Below are 12,738 nucleotides of genomic sequence, written 5' to 3'. Positions count from 1 at the left end.
CAAAATTGCTCTACAGCCAAGCGCTATATCCATAAAATGTGGCACAGCGTCATGGATGACGTTCACCAAGCGACGGTCGTTATTGCCAAATGACCATCGGGGGGTTCGAATAGCAACGACTACACCACTCGCTGAACGTCATCCTGCTTATTACACGGCTTCACACTACAGACATTTGACACAAAATGCCGACCTAAACGCGATTTAATTGATTCAAAAATCATTTTATTGCTTATCAGCTATCAGAACTGTTACCATAGCAACAGTCTGCTATACAGAAATACTGTAAAATGCCATAATTGACCAATCAGAGTCATGTATTCACCAAAGACGTGTAACAAAGCGTTATAGATTAAGCATTCTGGTGCTGCATTTCAAGCAAAAATACTATTCGAACATTCTTCAGATATACCCCCCCCCCAACTAAAAACTGAACCGGCTTCTTCTCGGCACTACTGCTCCCGACAGACGTACTACCAGACGGACAACAATGGGAAATGTGTCTACAGACCGCCAAACTATCACAAAAGCCTGTCCTCTCTCTTTTTCTCCTGCTCAGACTTTCAGTAAATATGTGTGAAAACACGCCGTTTAGATTTGGCTCCCTTTATGACGTCATAAGGGGATCTTTTGATCATGTGACCTCCTCCAGCCCCTCAGCAGGCCGACTGTCCCCGCCCACTGAAACCCTCATGAGTCCCCCATCGCTGTCTGCCACTGTTGTTTCACCAGCTCCAGGTAACATGAAGACGTTGAAGGTGAGAACGAAGAACATTTCTAATGGACAGAAGCTGGAAACAGCTGGTACGAGAACAATAATGTTCAAACCGCACAAACGTGTTCTAGCCGGACCTCAGAATAGAAAACAGAATGATTAATTCTCTGATATGAATGTGTGGTGAACTGATCCTGATCTGCTCCAACAGATCAGATCCAGCTCTCCACCTGACGGGCTGCATGTGCTCGTCCTGCCACCAACACATGCTCCCCATCTGTACCTCTGTACATGTGTGCCTAAAGGGTGGGTGGGGGGGGATTGGATCAAATCCTCCCAGTTAAAGTCGCTTTTGGACACAAGTGCAAGCAGCAGCCAGCCCCCCCAACACACACACACACACACACACACACACTCCCCCACCCTTGCCATTTAGTGCCCTAGATGAGTCCTCCTTCCGTCCTGCTCTTCCCAGCACAGTTTCTGCACCTATTTTGGATTCGAAACCAGGCCAGGCAGCAGCGCCGAGGCCAGAGCTCCCTCAGTTTTACTCTTCCTGCCAAACTTTGCCTTAAACACTTCAGATTCAGTGGCTGTCACGCTTAAAATGATGCACGCTCTCCTTTCCTTCCCTCCTTCATGAGCAAAACAACGCTGTGCAGAATGCCATGAGCAGGTTTGACTGACATGTCCAGAAAGCAGCATTATTATAAAACATATATATATATATTGGTTTTTTTTCCCCCCCAGTTTGGGATTTTTAAGTGTTGCAACCAGTCCAACGATTGGGGCTAATAACGTGACCGGTGAGGATATTTTTAGCCTGCATGAAGATGCGCTCAGCAGTGATGGCGATGGCTTCCTCCCCCTCCTACACCACAATGACGTCCTCCTGTTACGCAAATCCAGGGGTTCACCTCTTTGTAGACCTGCAGCCCTGTCACCACTTGCGCACGATTATGGCATTAAAAAAGACGGAGATACAGATATAGATATATGTATCTATATCTGTATTTCCTCCTGTGATACATATCTATATTACACATGATAAATATGCATACACCCTATATATATCTATATATATGCAGCGCGTCATCTGTCATTTTTTAACATGTGCTCAAGCTTTAATTTCCTTATAATTTCTTTAAAGTGTCTAAACTTGTTGTTGGACACACCCAGCATGAAGCAGGTAGCGGGGATCCTTATTTGATGTGCCGCCCCCCCCGCCCCCTATAATATTACTAGAAATAATAAAACACGGTGTTTCAGCTGCCACAGTGGGTTAAGGTCATATTCTGGCATCAAACGCGCACAAACAATAAGATGCAGTGAGAGAAAGTGCACACTTAACTATTTGTAGAGGTGTTGGAGGCACAGGTCGAGGCTTTCCCCCTCCACCTCGTCCTCAGTCACCAGGTCCGACAAGGGGCGCATCGGCACCGGGTCGCTCTCCTGCAGAGGCATTCTCATCTCCCGGAGAAAGAGCTCCAGGAACCGTCGGAAGGTTTTCTCCTCTGCTGCAGAGCCGGCCATCATTTCTCATTCCTGGACAGACAGAGACAGCTCCGCCCGTCAGTAGTAGGTAGGCTACACTAAACTTGCCGGGCTGAGAGGAGAAGAGTCAGGACACCAAGGCGAAGTAGTTTGGGCTGTCGGTGCAGGACCGGGCTACCTGAGTGAATGTGGAGAACCGGGGGGGAGCAGAGCCGATGACTGCCGGGGTGTGAGAGAGCCGCGGGCCGGGCTGGAGGAGCGGGACCGTGGCCGTGTGCGGTTACACCAGTGGACTCGGTGTCAGGAGCTGGACTGACTGAGCCCCCATTCAGAGCTGAGCGGGAGCGCGCACCGCCGCGTTATCAGGGATTTCGGCTCATCAGAGGGCGGTGACGTCACAGAGGACGTAGCGGTTTACACGGAGGACGTGACCGCGCACGTATTGCTGACGTCTGAGACCCCTTTGTGGACCTTATGACGGATGACTGGTTTTTTTTTATGGTGATAAAAACTGTTATATCATAAATGTATTTTTATCACGACTAAACAAATATCATACTCACTTGAAAAACATCTATTGTAGGAATACTTTTTATATTCTCCCCTTTGTTATATTCTCCCCTGTGTCCTTATTTTATACTTCCTCTTGTTTACATTGTTCATGTATATTTTCATATCTCCTCCTGTTTGTATCACTGTCCTCTACTTTATTCATTATTATTTCATTGAATGTTCTTCATAAGGACCAAAAAGTGGAGTTTGCCTGACATTTATATTTATATTAAAGATATCTCTAATGCATTACGACCAATCAAGGCTTCCATTCAAGATAACTATAATTATAATCTATCATTAAGAATAAACCATTGAGTTATATGGGGAATCTAATTAGAGGTATCCGCAGCTCTGAAATTTAAATTCCATTTATACAATGGCTTAAAATGTGTCATCAAATAAATGCAGACACAGTGGTCTGCTGTATCTTTTACTATTTTCCACAATTATCTGTGCAGAATGATGTTTGTGCAGTAATGCCGACACAATAAATCAATTAGTCAACTGACAGACTGAAAATAATTTGGCAACAAATTTGATCAATTCATCGTTTAATTCAAAAATGCCAAAAATGCTTCAGTGCCACTTCTCAAATGTGAGAATTTGCTGCTTTTCTCTGATTTGTTTCACTGTAAACTGAATATCTTTGCGTTTTAGACTGTTGGTGAGACAAAAGAAGACGCTTGAACGCGTCACCTTGGACTCTCCTGACATTTTATAAACATTTCATGAAAGGAAAAGAAAATCAATAGATTTATTGAAAATGAAAATATTCATTAGTTGCAGCCTTGACATGTAGAATTCAACAGTTGAAGGCTCCTTTTACATCCACCGTAAACATGAGTTTAAGACATTTTTCTGTACATAATGTCTCACTATTTCCATTACACGCACTTAAACCTGCACTGTATATATATAATGTATATATCTTGTATTCATATTCATATGTTCACTGTGTTTTATATCTTACCACCATATTCTTGTGCATTAGTCTACTCTGGACTTCTGGTCTGGTGGTAAACTGCATTTTGTTGTCTTGGTACTTGGTACTAGTCTTCAGTGAAGATTCCATACAGAGATTGTTTTTTATAAGTCTTAAAACATTTCTGAATGGGATCTTTAACTAAATATTATTTTGTGATGACAGTCTGCCGGGTGTGTGTGCCCAGAAGAGATCTATATAATGTCTGTGTTCTTTCTTCAAGTTGAATGTGGAGCTTTTAGAGGTGACTCTGCCCTAATTCCCACAGTTTTTCTTGTCTAACCTCGTTTTGTTTCATGCTGGCAAAAACTAAACTACAATTCAGGGACTGTATCTTTTATGCTTTGTATAAGGACGCTTGGAGAACCAAAGTGTACAGAGATGAATAAATAATCCAGACAGTATGATATGAATCATAAATAGATCCTACAAATGAATATACAGACAAAATATGAATATATAAAACCATGGCATTGTACAAATAATTGGTTCTACCTTATTTGTCTTGATTGAACTCATCAATAGTCAAGACTATGGGAAATGGTATGTCTGATTTGTTTACTTGATTTTTTCATTCAGAGGTTTTTAAGTGTAAACTTAATAACCTATATTGTTTTGTTGTTTGTTCTTTTGAAAGTTTCATCTTAAATTACAAACTGTGTGTTATATAGAAAAAAAACCTTTCTGTGTTTTCATTCATTAAGTCAACATCATGTTACTTTACTTAATGCAGGACTTAATAGAGAGTTTGAGATATTGCTTCATTATTTTGGGAAAGTTTATCATCATTTTGAAATACAAAATCATTATTGCAAAATATTTTAAGACACTAAGTCATTATTATTATTGAGTTTTTCTTTGTAATACTTGAAGGTTTCTTTTATCGTTACATTGGCGGAACTGGACCTCCACAGTAAAGCAGCCCTTGTATCTACACGGACATTTTAGTTTGCAAACCCGGAAGTGAGTGCGTCGTTGTTTTTATTCCCCCGATTTTCACCATGAAGGAAGCAAACATGGCCTCCCCTTTGAGCATGGGGGCCCTGCTTCAGGCGGGGCTCCTGGAGGACGCTGCTTACCGGGACGACGGCCTGTGTGTGGTCGGTATCTTCGGTAAAAGCACCATGCAGCCGGGGCCGCTGAAGGAGTCCCTCATCAACACTCTGGCCGACAAACACGTCTTCTCGCTGTTCGGCGAGGCGGAGGACGGCGGCGGCACCGCGGACAGCCACATCCAGGCTTTCTACAACCAGGAGAACCGGGTCCTGTACCTGCTGCTCTCCTCCGTGTGCGACAGCCGGCAGCTGCTGCGCGCCTGCCGGTCTCTGAGCGCCGGCACCGGCCACTCCGACGCCCACGACTTCTGGAAAGGCCTGGACCGACAGCACTGCCTCCACCTGCTCTACATGTTCTCCGTGTGCCACGTCCTCCTGCTCGTCCACCCGAACCAGACCTTCGACGTGACCTACGACCGGCTCTTCAGAGCCCTGGACGCCCTGCGACAGAAGGTGCTGCCCCTGATCCGGGCCGCCATCAAAGACTGCCCGGTGTCCAAAGAGTGGAAGGTGAACTGTCGGCCCTGCCCTCCGCGCCTGCTCTTCGTCTTCCAGATGAACGGCACTCTGAAGGTCTGGTTATTGATGTCACCCTACTTTTATATTCACCATGTCTTCTGCTGGGGCATTTAAGGCTGTGGCAGAGCAGGCATCTGCCCCCTATAAGCCCCCTAGATGCTTCCAAAATACCTCAAAGGGCAATTTGAGACAGCAGGCATGCAAACATAAGCAAAACAATTAATTTACACACATAAAATACACTCCAAAAATATGACAAATATGTTAGAACGACATGCAGAAAAGTTAATAACAGTGATTGATCAGTAGCTGTCCAACAGCATCAAACACCTGTTGAGAAAAAACCTCCAGCAACAGGCCAAAAGTCTTTCTGTGGTTCTGTCTGGGAGTCAGGAAATAGGATTACTGAGAACCAGCACTGGAAGAAGGCAAAATCTGGTGCAAAAGAGCTCATTCAATCAAATAATCTTTATTTATATTGTGCCAGTTCATATCAAAAGTCAAGACCAACGACTCAAGAATCCAAAATTAAGGATGATTGAATCTCCACATGAGCGAGCATCAGGCCACAATGGCGAGGGGTCCGTGTAGCAAGCAACAAGCATAGTAATAATAATATTATCTGTTGTACTGATAATAGGAATATGACTAATAATGATCAATATGACAATAATGAACATATGAGTAATAATAACATGACACCTTCTCTGTCTGGTGTTCCAAAGGTGTCTGCAAACGGCTCAGAGTCTGGAGGAAACCCCGACAAGCCCAAGAAGCACTCTCCCCGGAGGAGGCTGCAGCACGCCCTGGAGGACCAAATCTATCGCATCTTCCGCAAGAGCAGAGTCCTGACGAACCAAAGCAGCAACTGCTTGTTCACTGTGCCCGCCAACCAAGCGTTCGTCTACGTGATACCAGCAGCAGACGAGGACCCTGTGGGCGCCCTGCTCGGCCAGCTACGGTCCAACTGCATCTTGTGCGAGCAGGACTCCACCACGTCCGTGTCGGGGCCGAGGCGTTATCAGCAGATGCGGCGTTCGGCGCGGCAGTCCGGCTTCGGCGGAGACCTGGTTGGCATGTCGATGGGCGGTCAGCTGGTGGACTGCAGCTTGAAGGAATTCCTCTGGCAGCACGTGGAGCTCGTGCTGACCAAGAAAGGCTTTGACGACAGCGTCGGCCGCAACCCACAGCCTTCACACTTTGAGCTGCCGACCTACTCCAAATGGGTCCAGGTCGCCTCCAGACTCCACCAAGTCCTAATTAGCAACGCAGATGAAGAAATAGCAGAGCTAGCTGCAAAAGTGCAAGGCCAGCTGAAGGTTCTGGAGGGCTTTCTTGATGCTGACACAAAGTTCTCTGAGAACAGGTGCCAGAAAGCGCTGCCACTGGCTCACAGCGCTTACCAGTCCAACCTGCCCCATAACTACACCACTACGGTGCACAAAAACCAGCTGGCGCAGGCCCTGCGGGTGTACAGCCAGCATGCCCGAGGCGTGGCTTTCCAACGCTACGCCCTGCAGCTCCACGAGGACTGCTACAAGTTCTGGAGCAACGGCCACCAGCTGTGTGAGGAGCGGAGCCTGACTGACCAACACTGTGTTCACAAGTTCCACCTGCTGCCTCAGCCAGGTGAACACTTTCTACTGCTTTATTTACCTGCTGCATCAGGCAAACGTGTTCATTAGTAGAGGGAGACAAAACTGAGAGTTTAACACTCGTAAGCAGAAAGTTCTGAATGTTTTTAAAGCCACGGTTCGGATTTGAAGTGTGGGTGTGTGTTACCTACAGTAGGTGGCGGTCAGCACGTCTGTATTTGACAGTAATGTTAAACAAAAACTGCGAACATTTCTTAGCGTCCTGCCTGCCTCTCCAAACCGGGGGTGTGCTGACCACCATCTCCTGAAGGGAATACACTGACTGTGGATAAACACCCTCATACAATCACCTTTAATGTACATGTATGGGTGAAATATAAGGAGTTAAGATGAAACCAACAACACAGACGTATGATATCTGACATTCATGTCTTTAGGGGAGAAGCCAGACATGGATCGCAACCCGCCCATCCTCAACCACAACAGCAGGGGGCGCTCCACCAGCTCCTGTAACTGTGGCAGGAAACAGGCTCCTCGTGAGGATCCATTCGACGTCCAGGCGGCCAACTATGACTTCTACCAGGTCAGGCCTCACACTGCACTCCCACACATCCTCCCTTGGTGCTACGCTCTTATCTGTCATTTCACTGCACCTCCTGGAGCCTGAGCGGACATGGCGCCCTTTTCTTTGTCTTCAGAGGGCCAAAGAATATTGATTTCATACTTCATTCCATTGATGCAGAAATCCTTTAAACACAAGTCCTGCTGTTTGATTTAGTCTACACTGGCCTTAAGAGGAACCTTTACCACGTTATAACCAGAATAGAAAAATCTCTGTCGGCTGACAAATTTCTTTCTTCTCAATGTGTATTCATTCATTCAACCCTTATTTATACAGAGTGGTCCAGTGATCTCTTGCGTGACATTGTGTGTACACAGGAAAATAAAAAAGCCATACATTGATTGCTGTGGGTATAAGCGAAAAAACTGTAAATGCAACTTTTGATGAACTGAAGTTCGATATTCACTGTCTTTAAATTCTGCTCTTGGTCTCCAGCTATTTCTGAGAGAAGTGTCTGACTCTTTAGCAGCTGAATGCTCCCCCGTGTTCACCAGCTGGTCTCTGACTGGGTCTGACTGCTGTTTACTGCTGAGTGGGTCGTGTACAGTTGGTTTTTAGAGCTTTTTCTCTGACATTGGTTTTCTGCTGCGACCAAAAAGGGCCGTGAGAGTGAGAGCAGCAAAGAGAGCTGAAAAATGATCTGAAACCTAAATAAACTAAATAAAATGTGAAACACAGTTATATCAACATTTTGCCCAACTGTACCTCAAAAATGAGTTTTCATGTCTTTGCTGCACCTGATCTGTAACATGTTCTTCCTGAATAGATGCTGGAGGAGAAATGCTGCGGGAAGCTGGAGAAGATCGAGTTTCCGGTGTTCCAGCCCAGCACTCCTGACCCGGCTCCAGCCTGCAACCAAGCTCAGCGGCTCCCGTCTGAGGCCTCGGGGTCTGGAGAGGCGGAGAGGCTGAAGGAGCCCAGCACAGCCCAGAGCCATACACCCGGAGACACCAGCCTCAGCCTGGCCCTCAGTCTGGGCCAGTCCACCGACAGCCTGGGGCCCTACGGGGACGGGGATGGAACTGAAACCCAAGTTCAGCAGAAGAGGCCGAGCCTTGTCGACCGCCAGCCCTCCACTGTGGAGTACCTCCCGGGAATGATGCACTCCGGCTGCCCCAAAGGCCTGCTGCCCAAGTTCTCCAGCTGGTCTCTGGTCAAACTGGGCCCAGCCAAGTCGTACAACTGCCACACCGGTCTGGAACAGCCAGGCTTCCTACCGGGCTCCTCCTTCCTCTTGCCGTGGGACTTGGTGATTCGCTCTCGTTCGGAGGAGGACACTGGACTCACGGAGCCTCTGGACGGAGGCACCTCCTCATGGCCGGTCCCCAACAAGACCCTGGTGGGGAAGCGAGGGAGCACCGGAGGGCTCGGCAGGAGTCGCAGGAGGGATGACATGGCTCGGGTCTTTGTGGGGTTTGAGTATGAAGACAGCAGAGGACGGCGCTTCATTAGCTGCGGCCCTGATAAAATAGTGAAGGTGCTGGGGCCAGGGGGCGCCAAAGATCCCGCCACCAGGGTGTTAAACACTGACATGCCGCTCTACATCCCGTCACCTTCCCAGGGCCGCAGCCTGAAGCCTCACTACGCCCAGCTGACTCGCCTTTACATTGTGGTGCCTGACTCCCCGCTGGAGGTCACCCTCAACCCTCAGGTAAGCAGGCGAATCTGCCTCCTCTTCTTCTGTTTCTTCTTTGTTCAAGACTGGGGATTTTAATACTTAACTGTTAACTGACAATATGGATTTTGGCCAATTAGTACCATCAGTCAAACAGTTTAAAAAATATTATATTCCTTATAGTGCTTATACAAAGTGCACAAACAACATAAAACAGCAAAAGCAAAGTGTTAAAGAACACATGAGTTAAATTAAGAGGCGATAGAGGGCACGACCATTTCCCTGCTGACTTCCTGTGTTGTGTGCTTTTCTTATGCAAAAGCATTTGTTGTATTGGTCATTTTTACTGGCTCACAGACATTCACATCATCCGTGTCCAGGGTTCTGTAAACTAAACTACAACAGTTGCAAGTATTTCCTGTATATAACCTTTATTTACACTGAGAAATAGATGCCCTCTTTTACAAGTGTTGCCTGTCAGTAAAAAGTAATAGTGAAGAGGCTCAGAGATCTGGAGTTTTATCTTAAAACCAGTCAAATCGAAAAGTTAAATATGAGCCTCTGATTTCAGGTCTTAAAATTGAAAGTTGTTTTATTAAAAGAGGGGAATAAAAACTGTTGAGTTTCATTTACAGAAGTCATATATTTCAGTTATATATTTCCTCTCGGGAAGCAGACGGTGTTGTTTAGACAGCGCATCGTGTCGTAGGAGGCTGTTAATCGATTTTTGCCTTTTTTTTGTGGAGCTTCGTTCAGCACCATGAAACACTGTCACCACCGCTCACTACAGTAGCTGGTTAATCCATCCGTCTGATTTATGCCCCTTATTTGGATCCAGCTGGCATCAGTCTAATGAATTATATCATTAGAAGTAAGTCCTAATTATTCCTAGTTATTTACTACTTGAAAGAGCATGAATATTGTAATATGATAAGAGTTTTCCATCATTTAGATATGAAACTAAACATATTAAATTGTATTATGTGTGATATTAAAAAGGTCATTAAGACTGACCTCTATTTCTTCATTCTGTATTTTGATTTTTACATTTTTGACTGAGCATCTTTTTCTAATAGAACATAATTTAGACGTTTTATCTCTGTAGGCAGCATGATGCTCGCTGCTCATGCTGCATGCCTCCGTCTTTTATTTATGAGACACAAACTGCAGCCACACATCACTCCTGTGACTCAGTGTTATTCTTAGGAACTTAGGATAATAACTACCAGACACTCAGTGACACTAGTAAGCATCAATTTCATGTCAACTAATTTCCCAGTCTGGGATCAATAAAGTTCTATCTATCTATCTATCTATCTATCTAGAGAGAGGAGAGCTGCATAAGTCCCCTACAGAAATCAGAAAAAACACCTTTTTCATAACTCCACAATTTCCCTGAGGATTATCATGATTTTAAAAGAAACCCTGGTCCATAATTTAACATATTTTGGAGTGTAAATGACTCGTAGGTGCAAAACGTTGGTCCAGAGGATCACCTCTACAAAGCGGGCCACAATGGCTGTGATGTAATCCTTTGGGGCAACAGTGTTCGAGCAAAGCACGTCCACTAAAACAGCTTGTTTTGCCACCGACAGGCTCAGACAGTTATTCTAAGTGTCTGACAGCATTATGGAAAGGATCCCTGCAGAGATAAACCTGTAAGATTGGAGTGGCTGGTCTACCGCTGTCTGTTTGTGTTATTGTGGGTTACACAAAGGCCCAAAGGATTACATCACAGCCTTTGCAGCACGCTTGCTGCTGTCATTTTGAACCCAAAATATGTATAAAAAAAATAATAAGGCCAAGATTTAAAGAGATCAGTATTTCTGTACATCCATGGGTACATTACAATAAGGAGCTGCTCACGGTGAATTCGACAGACTTTTAGTGGTGTCAGTTTATAATTATAATAATAGCTTGGATTTATATAGCGCCTTGCAAGAAACCCAAGGATGTTTTACTTAAATAAAAAGCAGGAGCAGAGTCAGGAGAGGTTGTAGTCTGTGTAAGTATTAGCTAAATGAATGGGCTTCAAGTTGTAGCTAACAGCTGACTCACTGGCTCCATCGCAGCAGAATACTTCCTGGGTTGGGGAGGCACGGATGTCAGAAATGTATGAACGAATGTATTTTTAATAAAAACGTCACATTAACCCTCACAGCACTGTCTTCGTGTGTTCTCAGGTGCAGCCCGGCCCTCCTCCCTGCCCAGTTTTTCATCCAGAGCAGACAGACTTGGTGTTGCCGCCTGACGGTGTTTGGGTGCTGCGGTTCCCTTATTCCTTCGCAACAGATCGCGGCCCCTGTTACCCCCCCAAAGAGAACCAGCCACTCAACAACTACAAGGTGCTGCGAGGCATCCTGAAGGCCACCACTGCGACCCCTCCACCACAGTAGACCTGTGACGGCATGAATGACGTCACCCTCTTATTTATTTACATCTCCTCATAGAGGCCTGTGGGACATCAACACTCCCTTTGATTTAGATTTTTATTTTAGAACATAATTCAGACAAATTTATTGAAAACGTACATGTTCCCTGGAGGAATAACCCTTTCTGCAGTGCCATCCAAACTCTAAACGTGACATTTTGGGGGTATTGAAGGGAGAACTGGACATTGTAGCTTCCTGCAGCTGTCAGCAGGGCTTTAAGTGCTCGTCGGATGGTTGACTAGCTCTGTAAACCCCCTCCCTCCTCACAGTTCCCGTGTCTGATTAGACGGGGGCTGTGTCCAACAATTTCTGTCACTTTCAGAAACAAACAATCCGGCATTCACACCCACTTCACGCCGTGATTGGCCAGCTGTGCGGAGGCGAGACAGCAAGCAGGATGTGAACTTCTCTCTTCCACTCTTGATGCAACTAGCAGCCACTTTTCATCCTTTTCATGTGCACACACGAATCACTTTCTGTCTGGATGGAGGGCTGAAATGAAGAGGAGAAGAAAAATGTCATCCGCCTTAATGTGGACGAAGTGTAGTGAACAATAAAGGTCAGCAGTGAGCTAAAGCAGCCATTAAAACAGAGGCTGAAGCAGACTTATGCATATTTGGCACCACTTTACTTTTAGAGGATAACTCTAACAGTATTTTTAAACCTGGGCAAAGTAGGTCCACTAAAAGTGTTTGTTTTTGCCACTGACCGGCTCAGATTGTTATTCAAAGTGTCTGACAACATTACAGAAAGGATCCCTATGGAGAGAGACCTGTAAGATCCTTTTTGTTTAACTAGAAACGACATTTATATCGCTTGGTTCAAAGCTACCAGACTCCATTGACAAAAACAGTAATTTTACCTCACAGAACACAGGAGTTTCTGGTCAAGCGCTGCCTTGATTGGTTGGTTGGTTTGTGTTATTGTGTGACTTTGTTGTTTTAGATAATTAGTTCAGATCTAAACTAAAGTGTAACAGAGTAAAAAGTAAAAGTAATAGATTAGCAAATCCCGTGTTCTGTGAGGTAAAATTACTGTTTTTGTCAATGGAACCTGGTGGCTTTGAAACAAGCGATATAACGGCTGTTTCTGGTTAAACAGGAAGGATCTTACTGGTCTGTCTCTGTAGGGATCCTTCCTATAATGTTATCAGA

The 12,738-nt window shown here is 45.3% G+C and overlaps 2 protein-coding genes across 2 annotated transcripts in view; one reads left to right on the top strand and one right to left on the bottom strand.

Moving 5' to 3' along the window:
- The window catches only part of ppm1e (protein phosphatase, Mg2+/Mn2+ dependent, 1E), a 36,261-nt gene extending 34,013 nt beyond the window's left edge, over positions 1-2,248 (bottom strand). The window contains exon 1 of the mRNA XM_070844090.1: positions 2,067-2,248. Coding sequence (XP_070700191.1) covers positions 2,067-2,248 — 182 coding nt within the window. The remainder of the gene's footprint in view (positions 1-2,066) is intronic.
- Positions 2,249-4,747: 2,499 nt separating this feature from the next.
- Positions 4,748-11,548, top strand: smg8 (SMG8 nonsense mediated mRNA decay factor). Its single transcript, XM_070843610.1, has 5 exons — positions 4,748-5,374; positions 6,046-6,949; positions 7,353-7,498; positions 8,304-9,188; positions 11,336-11,548. Exons 1-5 carry the CDS (start codon positions 4,748-4,750, stop codon positions 11,546-11,548), a joined length of 2,775 nt encoding a protein of 924 aa, XP_070699711.1.
- Positions 11,549-12,738: the final 1,190 nt, after the last annotated feature.

This window comes from Pempheris klunzingeri, chromosome 14, assembly GCF_042242105.1.
Source record: "Pempheris klunzingeri isolate RE-2024b chromosome 14, fPemKlu1.hap1, whole genome shotgun sequence".
NCBI classification, from domain to species: domain Eukaryota; kingdom Metazoa; phylum Chordata; class Actinopteri; order Acropomatiformes; family Pempheridae; genus Pempheris; species Pempheris klunzingeri.
The sequence above is the reverse complement of the archived record's forward strand: the minus strand, read 5'-3'. Positions and strand labels throughout refer to the sequence as shown.

Excerpts from the sequence above, each read along its gene's own strand:
- smg8 (XM_070843610.1), top strand. The coding sequence starts at position 4,748 with ATGAAGGAAGCAAACATGGCCTCCCCTTTGAGCATGGGGGCCCTGCTT. Across the intron at positions 6,950-7,352 it reads CCACCTGCTGCCTCAGCCAG|GGGAGAAGCCAGACATGGAT; the intron begins GTGAACACTTTC and ends TCATGTCTTTAG. Across the intron at positions 9,189-11,335 it reads AGGTCACCCTCAACCCTCAG|GTGCAGCCCGGCCCTCCTCC; the intron begins GTAAGCAGGCGA and ends GTGTGTTCTCAG.